The 18,795-nt window shown below is 48.8% G+C and overlaps 1 protein-coding gene across 3 annotated transcripts in view; it reads right to left on the minus strand.

The window, feature by feature from the left end:
• fmnl2a (formin-like 2a) overlaps positions 1-18,795 on the minus strand; it is a 77,765-nt gene that overhangs the window by 44,743 nt on the left and 14,227 nt on the right. For all 3 annotated transcript variants that reach the window (XM_084688775.1, XM_084688776.1, XM_084688774.1), the window contains exons 2-3: positions 7,889-7,972; positions 5,834-5,914 (exon numbers count right to left, since the gene is read on the minus strand). In XM_084688775.1, coding sequence (XP_084544901.1) covers positions 5,834-5,914; positions 7,889-7,972 — 165 coding nt within the window. The remainder of the gene's footprint in view (positions 1-5,833; positions 5,915-7,888; positions 7,973-18,795) is intronic.

An 18,795-nucleotide genomic window follows, 5' to 3' on the forward strand; every position in this document is an offset into this window, starting at 1 on the left:
GGGGGAGAGGAGGGGGAGAGGAGGGGGAGAGGAGAAGGAGGGGATTGAAAGTTTGGGGATGTATACTGGAGGGATCATCCTGGAAACAAACTCATCCCTGATACATTCTTGGGGACTTGGAATGGAACTTTTCCACCCTGGTAGGGAGCGGATTGGCTCGGAGCAGCTCAGAAGAATGTACCAAAGGAGTGGATTGGCTGAGATTTGCCGGAAGGAATGTATCAAAGAAACGGATTGGCTGGGGGAAAAGCAGAGGAATGCGGCCAGTGACCACTACTCACACTAAGGCACAAAGTAGCAATTGTTTGAGTTTGAAGAAAAGGGGAACAGGAATGTGTCAACCATAACTCTCTCACTCTCTTTCTCTCCCTTTCTCCCTCTTTTATGGACTACCTCTATCCATCTTTCCTTTTTCTCTTTCTGCCTCTATTTCTCTCTCCACATCTTCAATCCTTCTCTCTGTCCATCTCTTCAATCCTTCTCTCTCCAGCTCTTCAATCCTTTTCTCTGTCCATCTCTTCAATCCTTCTCTCTCCAGCTCTTCAATCCTTCTCTCTCCATCTCTTCAATCCTTCTCTCTCCATCTCTTCAATCCTTCTCTCTCCATCTCTTCAATCCTTCTCTCTCCATCTCTTCAATCCTTCTCTCTCCATCTCTTCAATCCTTCTCTCTCCATCTCTTCAATCCTTCTCTCTGTCCATCTCTTCAATCCTTTTCTCTGTCCATCTCATCAATCATTCTCTCTCTCTATCCATCTCACAAAAAACACTCAAATGAACAAAAAGTGCCAACAAATATACCACAGTTAGCACAGCTATACAGTAATAACACCAGTCATAATAGTGTTATGAAAAGAAAATAATAATTAGTAACACGCAATGACAACAAAAACAAGCGAAGCAGGTTCATGCTGGGGGACGCGAGACCTAGCGCGTCAGCAAATCGTCATCACGTGTCAAGGTACACCCTCCTAATAGGGCGGGGTATATAGCAGGGATCCCAGGTCCTGCATTGCTAGTGCGACACAGACACTCTCGGTCTCCTGCGGGTTTCATGTCATACACTGTGTACGTTCGATCCGGTTCCTGGTGGCGTGGCCATGCTGTATCTGGTATGGACGTTGGGTTACTTGGCGGATCGGCTGTTTGGGATAGTGTTTGTCTGCGGATGGCCCGGCGCTGCGCGGAGGCTGTACGTGTCTGGGCTGGACAAACCTTTTTGACATTTCCTGAAATGCGTTTAACCCGGTAAGGAGTAGCATCGCACATGTGTGATTCTGAACTTTCCACCCGGCTATTTTCCGATGGCCAAACTATATGTAAACGCTATAGTATGGCTTCAGGATGTACAATTGTGTACAAATGTGGTACTGACAAGTACCACCGGCAGTGGTAGCTTTGCTACGAGTATAATGCTAGGTTTCTAGGTAACGGAAGCTACCTGAAGCTAGCTAGCCTCCGGTTTGGACATAACTCGCTCTGGTGTGAGCGTCGGTAGTATTTCGAATCGCACATCTAAAGGTTACTCGTTGTTTTGGGGATTCATGCAATGTTATTGCACTAACTATTCTAAACTGCTTGTGCACCGTACTATCAAGGTATTGCTACATGTAGCCGTTTTGGGGTTTTTACTTTACTCAATGGAGCTACTAGTACCATCTGGTCTTTGGCGACTGGTCTGGTCGATGTTGGAGTGCTTGGCGTGTTCTGCTGCGGGTGTTTCTCTCCCTCTCACAGGCTGTGCCTTGTAATTATGACTTCGAGTGGGTGGACCTCCGCACGATATGCACTGGTCTGGTGCATTGGGGCATCGCTCGTCAACGATGGTGTCTACTGCGAGTCCGCTAATGTCCTATGCCGGTGTTGTATCACCCGATGCATGACTCTCTGGATTGGCACTCGCTGGGGGGTGGTATGCGTATGCACGTTCCTGGTTGTAGTCATGTTTGCGGTCGGTGCTGCGCTGCATCATCCCAGGTCGGCCTGCCCGCGTCGGTGCCCGGCAGGTGGGCCATGAATGTTGTGCATTCTTCAACCCTTTGCGTTAGTCGTCTCTCTAACCCCGCGCTGACATCCTGAACGTTGGTAAACAACGTGATCTACCTCGATGGATGCGTCCGGTTAAACTGTTGTATTTGCTGCGACTATGTTCTTGCTTCTATAGTTCCACTCTTGCACTTTGGGGTTCATGTTGTTCTATTGCAATTTGTTAGCATGCCCTCTGGGTCTTCTCTTTGGCATATTTTGCTTTCGGAATGTATGCTCAGCGTCACTGTGTGCTAACGTGCAATGTGCTCTCGGGGCCCGACGTGTCTTTGGCTTCGGCGTCGTAGCGGGCGCGCATTTGGCATTTTGTCCGAGTCCTGTGCGGGTCGGCTTGACGGCTGCTGGTTTCATTTGTGCTGCACCTGCCGGACTGTAGGTCGATTCCGTCCTCGCACCGGCTTGGTGAGTTTCATCGTTGCTCGGGTCCCATTTTAGCATACTGTCTTCGTTTCCGTCGTGGACATGGCTAATCGGTCTGGCGGGCACGGTCTCGTCATGGATGTGGGTTGCATTCCGTTTTGCGTCCGGGCCGTGCTCGCGGGCGTTGGGACGTGTGGTCGTTCTTTATTAGCGAGGTGCAACTCTAGCCTGGCTAGTACGTTGTGTTGGGGATCGACGCAACGAAGGGGTGATGGGTCATGGCTCGTTGAACTCGCGGCGGGCGATTGCAAGTCATAGATTGTACTGCGCATTTCAATACCTGTACCATATGGTATCGGGTAGAATAGGTAATATGTGTGTACATGCTATAGATACTGCATTGTGATTGCACATTCTTAGTCTAGCTATCAGAGGTAGCCTAGCCTACAGGATGCATATATGCTAGGTGGCTTTGCTTGGTCTTGCTCTAAGAAATCGGGGCCCAGGCTGGCCTCGTGGTGTTTGCATCAACAGACGTCTCGTGATTATGAGGCACGGTGAATATAATCAAACAGGGTAGATCCTCTGTGGCATTTGATATCAGGTAGTTGGACGTCTTACAAGCTGGACGTGCATCACGGGCATTGATTGCACGATGCATATATTCCCGGGTGAGTACAACCTGGCTGACGTCACATGTCGGTCAAGCACATTCCACCTTGCAATCTTGCTCCGAGACATGACCATAGCACACGCATGTACACAGTAGGACTAATCACAGTAATAGTGTGAAGCTGGTGTGGTACTCTCGTTACATGGCAGATTAAATCCGCTTTCTCTCCCTTCTTTTACATGGTGCACTAATTCCGCTGCATGCAATGAGCGGGCCCCTGTTCGTCACCGATGCCGGGGAAGCATGTCGACGTAACGGGTCACCGGGAGGCTTGGAAGTCTGTGGCGGCGCTCTGGACCCCAAACAACATTGGCGTCTCGGCTTCACCACTCAAGCATTGGGTTGTTGGTCGTCGTGGAGCGTCGGGTGACTCAGTCACCATCACAGTAGGATGTCGAGGCTGTGCCTTAGTTGGGAATCGGAGTAACACCTCGGTTGGGATGTCAAAGCAGTGCTTCAGTTGGGAGAGGCAGTGCCTCAGTTGGGAATCGGAGTAACACCTCGGTTGGGAAGTCGAAGCAGTGCTTCAGTTGGGAGAGGCAGTGCCTCAGTTGGGAATCGGAGTAACACCTCGGTTGGGATGTCGAAGCAGTGCTTCAGTTGGGAGAGGCAGTGCCTCAGTTGGGAATCGGAGTAACACCTCGGTTGGGATGTCGAAGCAGTGCTTCAGTTGGGAGAGGCAGTGCCTCAGTTGGGAATCGGAGTAACACCTTGGTTGGGATGTCGAAACAGTGCTTCAGTTGGGAATCAGAGTAACACCTCGGTTGGGATGTCGAAGCAGTGCTTCAGTTGGGAGAGGCAGTGCCTCAGTGGGGAATCGAGGGCCTCAGTTGGTAAAGTAGAGGCACTGCCTCAGTTGGTAAAGTAGAGGCACTGCCTCAGTTGGTAAAGTAGAGGCACTGCCTCAGTTGGTAAAGTAGAGGCACTGCCTCAGTTGGTAAAGTAGAGGCACTTCCTCAGTTGGTAGAGGCAGTGCCTCAGTTGGTAGAGGCAGTGCCTCAGTTGGTAGAGGCAGTGCCTCAGTTGGTAGAGGCAGTGCCTCAGTTGGGAATCGAGGGCCTCAGTCGTTAAAGTAGAGGCAGTGCCTCAGTTGGTAAAGGCGTGCCTCGGTCGGTAGAGGCGTGCCTCGGTCGGTAGAGGCGTGCCTCGGTCGGTAGAGGCGTGCCTCGGTCGGTAGAGGCGTGCCAACGTTGGTAGAGGCGCTTCCTCAGTTGGTAGAGGCAATGCCTCAGTTGGTAGAGGGAGTGCCTCGGTCGGTAGAGGCGCGCCTCGGTCGGTAGAGGCGCGCCAACGTTGGTAGAGGCGCTTACTCAGTGGGTAGAGGCGCTTCCTCAGTGGGTAGAGGCGCTTCCTCAGTGGGTAGAGGCGCTTCCTCAGTGGGTAGAGGCAGTGCCTCAGTTGGTAGAGGGAGTGCCTCGGTAGGGAAGGCGCGCCTCAGTTGGTAGAGGCAGTGCCTCAGTTGGTAGAGGCGCGCCTCACTCATTCACTAGTTAAGGCTTAGGGGCACTGTCTGCTCTGAGCTACACATTATTAGGTCAAACATGTACAACATAATGCTCGTTCACAGGTAATGCTTAGGGGCACTGTCTGCTCCGAGCTACGCATTTGCTGGCTAACATGGATAGATAAAGCTTAGGGGCATTGTCTGCTCTGAGCCACACTTACTCCAGGTAGTATAGCAACACTCACTCACTCGCGTCACTCACACACACACACACACAGCTCGGGACACGTCTGCAGAGCACACCTGTGATGGTAAGTTGGCAAGCGTTCTCTCATCAGACACTTTTTGCTCCTATGAGCTCCACATGCACGCAGCAGTCTCATACATCGTCTCGTCTGGCATGTGGTTGTGTTGGGGAATGCGTCGCTGCTCTCTGCCCGGATGTCGAGACGGTGTCTCAGTTGGGTGCGGCAGGGAGCCGCTGCGAGCACAACCATACGCCAAATCAAATATTACAATAATGTATTGTAACGTGTAATAAAGTATCAAGTAACATAACATTACTGAGTCCTCCTGCCTGAACCGAAACTAAATCAAAACAAAAATAACTAAAGTGAATAGTTACAGTTTAATGTTAGTGTGTTAGTTGGTTTGTAAGTCTCATGACCAGCTGACTGAAAGGACTCTTTTTGGAGTTCAGTTCTTGGGTTTGCAGTGCTTTAAATTGCAGTGTATTTTGGGGACTTGATTTGAGATGCATCCAGAATTTTGGTGTTCTTTTCTTGATGTTTATGATTAATGGATATCAACCTAATTCTGCTCTGCATGCATTGTATGTTCAATATAATTCTTCAAAATTCAGCATGCAGGGGCTCTATTAGATGATTTTCCAGAGGCACTGATTTTGATCCCCAGGTAATCATAGGCCAGGGTGTACTGTAGTGCGGTGTGTTCTAGACCTACAGTGAACATAAGTCTACTTTCCTGAGATCTGGGGTCTCATTTATAAACCTTCCGTACTCACAAAACTAGTTCCCGGTTCACTGTGGTGGAAAGGGTGTATCTGTATTTATCTAGTGGTTCTCTCTCTCTGTATCTATCTAGTGGTTCTCTCTCTCTGTATCTATCTAGTGGTTCTATCTCTGTATCTATCTAGTGGTTCTATCTCTGTATCTATCTAGTGGTTCTCTCTCTCTCTGTATCTATCTAGTAGTTTTCTCTCTGTATATATCTAGTGGTTCTATCTCTGTTTCTGTCCATCTCTCTCTGGAACAAAAGTATTTAATTCTTGTGTGTCTGTTTTGATCTTACCTTGCTGGTGACGGCTGGGTCCAGATAACCCCTCAGCTTCTGAATGTACGTATGAGGGGGGTTCTTCACCTGGAACCTTTCCTGTTAGGGGGGAGAAATAGAAGAGAACAACACATTACGTTTACAACCTGAACGTGGGGGGGTGGGGGGGGGGGGGGAGTGTTTAGGGGGGAAGTGTTTAGGGTGGGGGGGGGGGGGGAGTGTTTAGGGTGGGGGGGGGGGAGAGTGTTTAAGGTGGGGGGGAGAGTGTTTAGGGTGGGGGGGAGTGTTTAGGGTGGGGGGGGGGAGAGTGTTTAGGGTGGGGGGGGGGGAGTGTTTAGGGTGGGGGGGGGGGAGTGTTTAGGGTGGGGGGGGGGGGAGTGTTTAGGGTGGGGGGGGGGAGTGTTTAGGGTGGGGGGTGTTTAGGGTGGTCTTTAGAGCAGGGGGGGGGTTTAGGGGGGGGGGGGGGGGGAGTGTTTAGGGTGGGGGGGGGAGTGTTTAGGGTGGGGGGGGGGGTTTAGGGGGGGGGGGGTTTAGGGTGGTCTTTAGAGCATGGGGGGGTTTAGGGGGGGGGGGTTTGGGGGGGGGGGGGGTTTAGGGTGGTCTTTAGAGCAGGGGGGGGTTTAGGGGGGGGGGGGGTTTAGGGTGGTCTTTAGAGCAGGGGAGTGTTTAGGGTGGGGGGGGGGGGGGGGGGAGTGTTTAGGGTGGGGGGGGGGGGGGAGTGTTTAGGGGGGGGGGGGTTTAGGGTGGTCTTTAGAGCAGGGGGGGGTTTAGGGGGGGGGGGGGGGTTTAGGGTGGTCTTTAGAGCAGGGGGGGATTGGGAGCTGTATTACAAAACCATAACCACCCAGGCTGTTGGTGACATAACCCCCGATAACCCTAACCCTAGGGGAGGGAATTATCCTACAGCAGGCAGATTAAGGAGCGCAGAGTGTTCCCTGTAATAAGAAGCCACATGTAAACCCTGGAGTCAATCTAACCCTAACCCTGGAGTCAATCTAACCCTAACCCTGGAGTCAATCTAACCCTAACCCTGGAGTCAATCTCAATCCTGCTGGTCCTCTAACAGAGGAGAGAGGGAGGGGAAAACAGAGTAGAGGGAGGAGGGGCAAGAGAGGATAATACAGAGGTAATGATGAGAGGAAAGAAGAGAGAAAAAGTTCAAAGAGAGAGGCAGATAGATGGATGACAGGCAGACAACTGCCCGCTGATCCATCTCCAGTCACTCCCCAACCCCCTTGATAAGAGGGAGAACACACTCTGGCATAAGGCAAACACGCACACACACACTCTCTCAGTCATACAAACACACACACAGACACACACACACCCTCAGTCATACAAACACATGCACAGACACACACACACTCACTCAGTCATACAAACACATGCACACTCTCAAATACAAAGGAACACAAGCAAACACAGACAGACACAAACACACAGAGCCTCAAAAAGGATGACGCAGAAGCAGTCTCTTCCCGCTTCTGCAGCAGGACAGAGCAGGCCGTGCCGGGTGACTGTGTCAGACAGACAGGAGGTCTATATGACAGGAGGTCTATAGGACAGGAGGTCTATAGGACAGGAGGTCTATATGACAGGAGGTCTATAGGATAGGAAGTCTATATGACAGGAGGTCTATAGGACAGGAAGTCTATATGACAGGAGGTCTATAGGACAGGAGGTCTATAGGACAGGAGGTCTATATGACAGGAGGTCTATAGGACAGGAAGTCTATAGGACAGGAGGTCTATAGGACAGGAGGTCTATAGGACAGGAAGTCTATATGACAGGAGGTCTATAGGACAGGAGGTCTATATGACAGGAGGTCTATATGACAGGAGGTCTATAGGACAGGAAGTCTATAGGACAGGAGGTCTATAGGACAGGAGGTCTATAGGACAGGAAGTCTATATGACAGGAGGTCTATAGGACAGGAGGTCTATATGACAGGAGGTCTATAGGACAGGAGGTCTATAGGACAGGAGGTCTATAGGACAGGAGGTCTATATCGATATCTAAAATACATGGACAGTCCAGACATGTGGCTATGCAGAACAGGTATGAATGTCCCACCTGGTCACAGATGAGCTCCCACTTCTTCTCGTTGTCGTACTGACGCAGTAGTCTGGCTTTGTCTGGAGGGAGGTTCATACAACTCTGAGAGAGAGAGCGAAAGAAGGAAAGAAAGGTCATATTAATTCATGTTGATCAATGACATCTAGTTTGATGGTTTGACTTGACAGTCAAGTTACACACTCACAAAAAGGTCAATAACTCCAAACATTGTTTTTATGGTCTATGGGCATGTTCTCCCAGAATTTATTTTTAAAATATCCTTTTAAATAGTGTCCTCTAGTTGGTTTTATGAAAAAAAAAAACTTTTATATTAATTTTTTTAATTAAAAAAATTGGGGGGGGGGCTAATAAAACTTTTGGGGGGGCTCCAGACAAACCAAAATAGGGCTAGATGTGCCCACGCTGCTCTCCCCGTCTGCTGCTCCTCCTGGACTGTGACACCCACTCAGTTGTCAGGGCTCTGGTTTCACCAATGACATGGAGAATGTGTGTACGTGTGCATGTATGAGGTTTGTTTTTGTTGTGTGTGCATTCAGAATGTGTGTATTAATGGGAGCTGGTGACTAGGAGAGGAGCAGAGCAACTGGCTCTACCTGACCAGAGAAGACCTGCATGGGCTCAGTTCCACCCCTCACCAGGGACCCCTCCTGGTTATTGATCTAAATTCTCCATGCCACACAGAGCAGGCCCTGCAGGGAGAGCTGTGGAGACGCTCCTACCGCCCTGGAGGTCCCTGCTCCATAGCTCAGCTGGAAAATGAAACAAATACTTGAATATCAGGATTTTCCTTCCTCGGCTGAGAGTCAATAAACCTCTAGAATCAAAGACGGATATCAATATTCCTCAGGATGCACATCATCACACCTCAGTGTGACATCATCACACCTCAGTGTGATGCACATCATCACACCTCAGTGTGACATCATCACACCTCAGTGTGATGCACATCATCACACCTCAGTGTGACATCATCACACCTCAGTGTGACATCATCACACCTCACACACATCCCCCCCGCCGCCCCCCGCCTTCCCCTGCGCCTGAGGGTGGGTCTGGGTCTAACCCTGGGTCTGGGTCTACAATTTCTCTCACAGACCTGCATTTCATCATAATCTGGCTCATCCAGTCTGTGTTTCAGATGATCTGACCGAATGACAGAAACTTTCCCAGCAGCAGAGGCAGTGATAGGACTGCCTAACATGTAACAGACCCAGCAGCAGAGGCAGTGATAGGACTGCCTAACATGTAACAGACCCAGCAGCAGAGGCAGTGATAGGACTGCCTAACATGTAACAGACCCAGCAGCAGAGGCAGTGATAGGACTGCCTAACATGTAACAGACCCAGCAGCAGAGGCAGTGATAGGACTGCCTAACATGTAACAGACCCAGCAGCAGAGGCAGTGATAGGACTGCCTAACATGTAACAGACCCAGCAGCAGAGGCAGTGATAGGACTGCCTAACATGTAACAGACCCAGCAGCAGAGGCAGTGATAGGACTGCCTAACATGTAACAGACCCAGCAGCAGAGGCAGTGATAGGATAGGGTTAACCCTAACTGCCTAACATGTAACAACCGCTCTGTGTAACACGTCTAGTAGTCAAATCAACTCTTCTTCTTGTTTGTTGTCCATCTCTTTTTAGTACTCTTTAACTGCAGTGTTTAACAAGAAGCAGAAGGCAGGCCACAGCATGTGCCTACAGCTGTTTGGGTATTAACAAACAGTAATAGCAGTCATAAGAGTTTCTCAACCTTGAGGATAATGCCTGCTGATCTGTACTCTCTATCAGTCCCCGCTTCCTGCCTGTGGCAAACAGTTCTTGCTGACTGACATGATGATGAAAGTGTTCCTCTGGGCTGAGTCGTATTAACACGACATGGGGAAGAGGGATGGTGTTCAGAGGATGTCCGTGTGCAAACTCAGCCCACGCCATCAAACAGTTCCCAGCCCCCACACCAGTCTCCAGTTTACCACCCTTAAATAATTGCCAAATAATTTGCAGAAGGAAAAGGAAAATTTGCACACATCACTTCACGATCATCATAACAAATTCTCTATTAGAGCCGGGGGGGGGGGGGGGGGGGGGGTGCACATATGCTGCCCACCTAAACACACATCCCCTCCTCATTAGCGCAGCGTGGATCCTTAATCCCTGTGCTGGGGCACAGGTGTCCCTTGTCTGTCCTCAGATTAGCCGGGTAATCCCCAGGACCCCCCCACTGGGCGCCATAGCAACCTCCTCTTCCTCCTCGCTCGCTCGCTCACTCACTTACTCACTCACTCACTCATCACCACAACAACGGCAATGTTTATGTTTGTAAAGCTGCTCAGTTGAACTTGTGCTTGACAAATGTTCGAGCCTGACCGAGTCAGCGTTTCATGTAACCTTCATTGTCCATAAACCACATAACCCTAATCACATTTCTAGTGTGTATCCAACAACTTTATACAGAAGATAAAGAGTGCCACGCCCTGATACCACACCTCTAGACCTGGTGACCACATCTTCACACTGTTTCCTGCTTTGAAAAGGCAAAGGAGGCCTTTGGCTTTTCTCACCTAAACCTTCTACTCTAACCTACGCACTCGCAGGCGGCTAAGCACACGCCTTGCCACGTCTGGTACCACGTCTGGTACCACGTCTGGTACCACGTCTGGTACCACGTCTGGGACCACGTCTGGGACCACGTCTGGGACCACGTCTGGGACCACGTCTGGGGGAATATCTCTCTAAACTGGGACTGTGAGCCACGTCTGTGCACAGCATCACTTCCAGAATCTGGCAGTCCAAGCATTCCTCTCAGAACCCTGTCCATGACGTCATCACTATCTGGTGTGCCCTGCAGCAAGGCTTTGAGAGAGGCAACACTGCTGGGTGGAACCATTACAGACATGAGACAGAGGACCCTCCACCACACAACTCTTTACTGCTGGGTAAACAGGACCGGCTCCAAGAGGCTTTGAGCTCTAACACAGGCCAGTTTGGCAGCCATGTTGGCATGTTGGGAGTCTGAGTTCTCACTGAGACGGCAACGGGTCACTGGGTTAACTGGAGGGTCAGTAAAAATCTGGGGGAAATATTTGAGTGCAACACACCCTTCAGGGAACTGTAGGAACATACAGTGAGTTAACGTAGAAATGACTCAGCTAATCGACTGATCCCTGGTGTCATTCTACACTCTAGATTGCATGATGTTCCTGTTGTCCAATTACTCAATCTTCAGGCCGTACTTTTCTCTTTACAGGGATGGCATTGAGTGTGTGAAGAAACATAAAACGTCTGCCTGATCTCTCTAGGCTGGTCCACTGGTGTGGAAGACCCCAACATTAGTTTGATTGTCCCCTTGATCCTATCCCCTCCCCTCTCTTTCAAACCATCTCCCCCTCCATCATAACTTTTCTTCTCCATGTCCTAAACTCCTCTCTTACCTCAGGCACCTTTCCCTCTGCCTTTAAACAGGCCAGAGTTACCCCTCTACTCAAAAAAACCCTGGTATCACTGTAACCCTTCTTTTCAAAAACAATTGAACGTGCTGTATCTAACCAACTGTCAAACTTTCTCTCTCAGAACAACCTGCTTGACCCCAACCAATCGGGCTTCAAGACTGGCCACTCCACAGAGACTGCCCTCCTTTCAGTCACCACTGCCCTCCAGTCTGCCAGAGCGGCTTCCAGGTCATCCGTCATCATTCTGCTGGACCTTTCTGCAGCGTTTGATACGGTTAACCACCAGCTGCTCTCCAGACTTTCTGATGGGCATCACTGGCACTGCACTCCAGTGGATCTCATCCTACCTGTCGGGAAGATCCTACCAGGTCTCCTGGAGAGGCAAACTGTCAGACCCTCGCCAGCTCTCCCCCCACAGGGCTCCGTCCTTGGACCCCTCCTCTTCTCTCTGTACACCACCTCACTTGGACCTATCATCACCTCCCATGGCTTCTCCTACCACTGCTACGCTGACGACACGCAGCTGTACATGTCGTTCCCCCCAACTGATCCGGGGATCTCAGCAAGGATTGAGGACTGCCTCACAGACATCTCCGCCTGGATGACCGAGCACCACCTCCAGCTGAACCTCGCCAAAACAGAACTTCTCATCATCCTGGCTAAACCTTCCATCTCCCACGATCTCGCAATCACCCTGGGATCTGAGGACGGTGACCCCTTCATCCTCTGCCAGGAACCTTGGGGTTACCATGGATGACAAGCTCTCCCTCACGGCCCACATTGCTGCCGTCTCCCGGTCGTGTAGATTCACCTTCTACAACCGGAAGATCAGGAGATACCTGTCTTAGCACTCCGCCCAGCTGCTAGTCCAAGCACTTGTCCTCTCCAAGTTGGACTACTGCAACTCGCTGCTTGCCGGTCTCCCAGCATGTGCAACCCGCCCTCTTCAGAGGATTCTAAACGCAGCGGCCCGCCTGGTCTACAACCTACCCAGACGCTCCCATGTTACCCCACTCCTCATCTCTCTCCACTGGCTACCCATCAACGCCCGTATCAGATTCAAGACTCTGGTACTGACCTTCCGAGCAGTGAACGGGACTGCACCCGACTACATAAAGTCTCTCCTGCTTCCTTACACCCCCACCCGCCACCTACGGTCTTCTTCAGATCACCGTCTGGTGATCCCTCCGCTCAAGACCGCCCGGTCCCAACACAAGCTCTTCTCCTGTCTGGCCCCCCAATGGTGGAACCAGCTCCCCACCTCCATCAGGGACACTGACTGTCTCCCCACCTTCAAGAAAGGGCTCGCGACGCACTTGTTCCGGGAGTACAACGGCACTTAGGAATGCTTGGGTGGACCTGATGTTAGTTTCCTCCAGGATCACAATGACTTATTGAGAGACTTGTTGCTCTTGTAGGTTAGTTATATAGTTATTGTTGAATTATTTTACTGTTGATTGTTCTTCTACAGGTACAGTCTTGCACTTTTTGAGGTTCATGTTGTTTTAATTTGTAACTTGTATAACTGCATGCTCTTATGGGTCTTCCCTTTGGCACTTGTTTAGTTTTTCACAATGTATGCTTCATGTTTTGGCTGCTTGCAATGTTTGGGACTACCTCGTTGTTATGATCAGTGACCTATGCCCTTTTGTAAAGCTCTCTCTTGGAAGTCGCTTAGGATAAAAGCGTCTGCTAAATGAATAAATGTAAATGATTCCAACGTCATTGGCCAACAGTTGTAGTCCTACATCTCAGTTTGACAATAACATTAAGGCTGAAACCTGAACAATGACATTGGCTGTGTTTCCAGCTTATGCATGTACATACATGCTTGTGTGTCAAGGGCTCCAGTGTGTATACATGCATGTGTGTGTGTGTGTGTGTGTGTCTAGGGGGCTTCAGTGTGTATGTACATACATGTGTGTGTCTAGGGTTCCAATAAATCTGTTGACAATAGATTGCTGCATTCTTTGGATCCTAAGAAGCTAGCAGTCACTGCAGCGTACAGCCCTTCCATTTGGCACCATGCACACATGTTGCTTCTGGCAACAGACCTGCAACCCTAACCCTCCTGGTCAGTCAGACAACCTTGCGAGTCGCGACACAGCCCACCAGGACCCGGGCTGACGGTCATAAGACAGTTACAACTCCAGTCAGAGGAAGGGAGAGAGGGAGTGTGTCTGTAAAAACCTCAGCCGCCAGCATCAGTGGAAGCAGAGGTTAGAAGCTGTAGCAGCACTTAGCAGCACGTAGCAGCAGTGACCCAGAGGTCTGACTGCAGGCTGTAGTCCCAGCTTGGTTACTGGGGGGACGGAGTGCCCTCCATAACAGATGCGTCTCTGACATTGGAGGTAGTATTCATATTCAGATGTGTCAGAGGCAGTACTGAGGAAACTGTCACAAAGTAAACATGCCTGATAACACACCAGTTCTTGGAATCACCACAGCAACAAAAGAACAAGTAAAAGATAGTGCGGCCTCTGATGCCATAGGACTCACACTCTGATTGGTTGAGAAGTCTGTGTGGCATTCTAACAGGTGCACGCCTACGCTGTGTCCTATATTGTTTTCCTGTTTGTCAAGGGAGCCCGGTCAAGGCAATCCATTTTATTGTGAGGCCAACACAGGAGGACATTAAACAAAACCCCCTCTCTTCCACAGAACTTACAGGCCGACCAATCACATTTTATACCACAGCTGTCACCCTGGACTCTGCACAGAACCTGCCCCCAATGCACTTCACCATGGGGCTGCGTGCCAGTACTCAAACCCTAAACCTGGGCTACACTACAGGCTGGCTGGACAGACAACAGGCAGGACTGTTGGGTCCTACATCAATCAGCCAAGCCGGGCCTATAGGGGCTTTGACCCCACAGCCTGCTCCTCACAGCAGAGGGAAATGATGTAACAAAAGGCTACTCTGGACAGCAGACTAGACTGGTGCACAGGGCGCTGGTCCACTGTGTTGTTAAAGTTCAGTCACATGATGACGACACTAGGAGAGATCTGTTTGTTTGGGTTTTTTACTCAAGGCCAGACAATGATTTGACCCGTGCTTCAACAGAGGAAGGCCAAGCCGGGAACCGGTTTAAATGACCTCAGTAACTTGGAGCCGCGAGGAGTGTAATCTAGCAAGCCAACATTGCAGACCTGTGTGGACAGGAGACACCAGGTAGGAAGAGAGAATCTCAGTCAGCCTGGTCCTATTCTATCCTATATTAGACAACCAGCATTAATATAGCTTAGCTACACGTGAAGCAGGAGTCTTCACACCACCAGCATTAAAGGGGTGATTGACTGGGGTTTTGGGGTATTTCACACTGTTCCTTAAGGTCTCCAAATAGGGTATGTAACATCGGTTGGGCTGAAAATGGCCCAGTGCTGTTCTATGAGCCCTGATACATTCTGTGAAATAGCCCAGTGAAAAAACAAGAGGTTTCCTCCTTTTATGGTATGCTCATGAATACATAGATGAGCTGCGTGCTGATTGGTAGATTTAAAATGTGTGAAGCTGCAGAGCAAAGACGCAACACGGCCACCAGCCACTAGGCCACTGGCCTAGATATAATTTAAAATTATAATGTTAGTTGTTTCCACTTCTGCTGTCGAAGCAAACGGGATTGACTTAGGTGGGTAACGTTAGCACTACAGCTTAGCAAACAAACTATTGATTCAACTCAGCTTCAGTTAGCTCTAGCTATCTTGCTGAAAAATAGACCTGGACAAGCATGCATCTTGAATTGTAGATGTACATGACAACACAGGTTATTTATTAGAATGAAACACAGTCAGGAACATGAAATAACGTTAGCCCCATTGCCAGTAAACTAAATCATCACACATTCTACCGATGCTAGATGCAGGCAGGATACGTTAGCATTGCTTATAACTGCGACAACATCATACTACAGCTTGCGGTTGTGATGAACATAAGGTCGAAACAGCACCTATTTTACATTTACATTTAGTCATTTAGCAGACGCTCTTATCCACAGTGACTTATAGTAAGTACAGGGACATTCCCCCAAGGCAAGTAGGGTGAAGTGCCTTGCACAGGGACACAACTTAATTTTGCACAGCCGGGAATCTAACCAGCAACCTTCTGATTGGTAACCTGATTCCCTAACCGCTCAGCCATCTGACACCCCATTTTCAGCAACAGCTTCATAGCAAATCCTGCTTTACATTGTCCCAGGTTTTCAAAACTGTTCTCGGTGAAATGGTTTGAGCAAATGTGTAATTGAGGGTTGAACTGCACAGGGATTTTCTCATAGACAAACATCACAGCCCGTCGAGTGATTGGTTCCTTAGGAAGACTCTGAAAAGTGTCAATATTCCCTGTACAGCCTGGAACACTGCATTTACGATGGTCCATTTTCAGCATCCTTTAAAAACTTCCAAACTTTCTCCTTTTTATTTCCCGTGGAAGTACACAGAGCAGCGTGCAGCTTAACTAGTGTCTGAGATCCTCGGCCAGAACACCAGAGGGCTGGTTTGTATGTAAATGTTGGGGCGGGACAAAGGTTGCTACATTTGTGACTTCACAAATTCAGCTTTTTCGAAACCGATCATTTACAGCTGCAGTTTCAAGTTGTGAGATTTAGATAGGAAAGAGGTGTCAATGGACTTTGAGGTTCACTTTATGTCCATTTTACCCACCGCACCCACCACATATTTGCATAACCGTCGTTATGCAAATATGACAAGGTAAAATCGGTTTTGCCATCAATGACCCCTTTAAATATAGCTTAGCTACACGTGAAGCAGGAGTCTACACCACCAGCATTAATATAGCTTAGCTACATGGGATGCAGGAGTCTACACCACCCGCATTAAGAAAGCTTAGCTACACGTGAAGCAGGAGTCTAACACCACCAGCATTAATATAGCTTAGCTACACATGAAGCAGGAGTCTACGCCACTAGGCCTTCCGACCACACAACAACACCATGGAAAATCAAGACAAAACCAAAAACACCCCCAAAGGTGCAAATGTCCAAACTGAGAGTACAGCGATTCAGGACCCCAGATGATGCAGCTGATCCTCTGGCAGCAGAAAGGAGGGGGGCTCCAGGGCCTGAAGCAGGCTGCCTGGAGCATGTTACACACAGACACACCTCAGCAGGCTTGGGATGACCCTGGGCTGGTGGCTGGTGAGGCTTGATCACTTGGCTAGTAACACTGTGATTAAGTCCTTATCTGCTGTGGCTTATTAGGACAGGCAACATACTGGCCCAGGAGTACCATGTCTGATTGCTGGATGCCTCTTGATCATGTTTGTGGCCACTCTGGACACTGAAACACACACACTCACACGCTCACACACACACACACACACACACACACACACACACACTAGGTTCTGGTACTGGGTCTGGTTTGGGTTTGGTTCTGGGTTGGTTCTGGGTCTGTCTGCAGTGCCAGGCACCTTGGTGGCTCTTCTCAGAACAGCTGTGTTCCTGTGGCCTGCTGCACAATGCTCTGATACTGCTCACCCTGTGTTCCACAGAGAAGCACCATTGTCCTTGTGCTTTGTGAACAGTCCGCATGATAATACAGAGAACTGTGGCTTATTCATGTTCCTGTGTGAACTTGGCTGAAGTCTAATGTTTCGTAACAAGAACCTGAAACGGTGTAAAAAGGCAATCTGCCAACTTTACTGACTGGGGAATGTTGAAGGTGGATTATATCTAAGCTCAGACTGAGTTGACGGGCTACCGACATTGGAATCCCAAAAATTAACTGAAAAACAAATGCTCAAATTTGAAGTATTTCCACTTCACAACATTATCTGAGAGGAATAACAAAAAGTAGAATAGATCCTTTGGCTGCCTTTAAATAAAGCAGCTTAGATGTAATCTGAAAAGACTATTGAGAAGACCAACTATAACAACAGATAAGCCCCTCAACCCCATATGGCATTTAAACATGTCCCAGTAACCGCCACAACAGTCTCCACTTCACTGGCCGCTCTGACAGTCAGAAAAGCCTAAATGAAGATGCATGACTGTGTTCAAAATAGTGAGCACTCAGCACACTATTTACATTTGAGATTCAGTCCTAGAGGGTGCCTTTTGTAGCACTGACTCATCTTCTTGTGTTGCACACACACATCACAAGATACTCACTTTACCTGAGAATATCCAATGGTTCCCACTGAAGCAGTGTGGCAAGCCAGCGTGGAACACACCTCAGACACACTCTGTGCTCCAGGTGGCCGGGTGTGTCAGTGGATTGTGTTGTAGTTGTTGAGCTATGTCACACAGCGTAGTTGCATCAGATTAAACAAAATATTGAGGACCATGGCTACAGGTCTATGCTAGGTAACCTAGGGAAACACTACAATTCACCATTCAAACCTCCAGGTCAACCCACCTCTCTTTGATCCCGTTTTCCCTGTACAACATCCGACTGCGGTGTCACGGGTGCTATGGCAACCACGCTAGAGCTTACAGACATGCTTTGTGGTGAAAGAGACTTACAAATGTCAAACTTTTACTCAATCTTCCTTTCCCTTTTGGCCTAACATGAAAATGACATAGGCCTGTCAACATGTATTTGATGAAAACGGCATCTTGTATCATGTGAAAGCTGATTTTCAAATGACAGAGGCTTTGCCATTGCTGTCCAGAGTTAAGACTAATTACAAACACCCATGTTAATTATTCCACGCAACAAAGGTAGGTAAAGGATTGATACATAGCTTAGTCTGGAACTAGAGAACAAACTCAGTAAAACTATCACCAGCTAACACTCCAAGGCATTTGAACTTCATCAAGAATCAATTGTTTTCATTTGAACGGATATTAAATTCCTGCTCACGGGGAACATCACTAGGCAGTCCCCTAGTCATAGCTTAAACAGAGAACGTTTACATTATGCCTGCTCTTCATGGTCAAGGTCACATGTGAGAATCGTTGTCTCAACTTGGCAGAGAACCTTGTATGATATCTACACCAGGTCTAGGGGTCCTTACAACAGGGGTCTGGTTTATTTCTGTAACAAAGACAGATGATTCAGGCAGCAGGAAACCTTGACTCTCCAGCTGTAAACTACTGATCTTTCTTGTTGATCAACTTTATTACTCTTGTTCTCCTTTTTGCCAATCAATTTATAATGGGTCCTATTAGTATTAAATCAACATGTAGCCTAATAAAAAACGTATTAACAGTTTACATAGCCATTTTGGCAGGATAGTAGTGGCTAAAATGAACGGCTCAAGCACAGATTTCAACCTGTCTGAGTTTACACTACACACTTTAATTCAAAAGACATAGGCAGCTATAAAGCACAACTTAATCGAGTTAACATAACTAGAGTAAGCTACTTTTGTCTTCCAAGATGGCGTTCCCATTCATTTCTATGAAAAGTGCTCAGACGCAAGAAATGCGGCCGCCATCTTGGAAAGGTCAAGTTCCTCGTTGCTTAGCATCAGAATAAACAAGATGCCAGCACT

This window comes from Hypomesus nipponensis, chromosome 23, assembly GCF_054491055.1.
Source record: "Hypomesus nipponensis isolate SF chromosome 23, ASM5449105v1, whole genome shotgun sequence".
Taxonomy (NCBI): Eukaryota; Metazoa; Chordata; class Actinopteri; order Osmeriformes; family Osmeridae; genus Hypomesus; species Hypomesus nipponensis.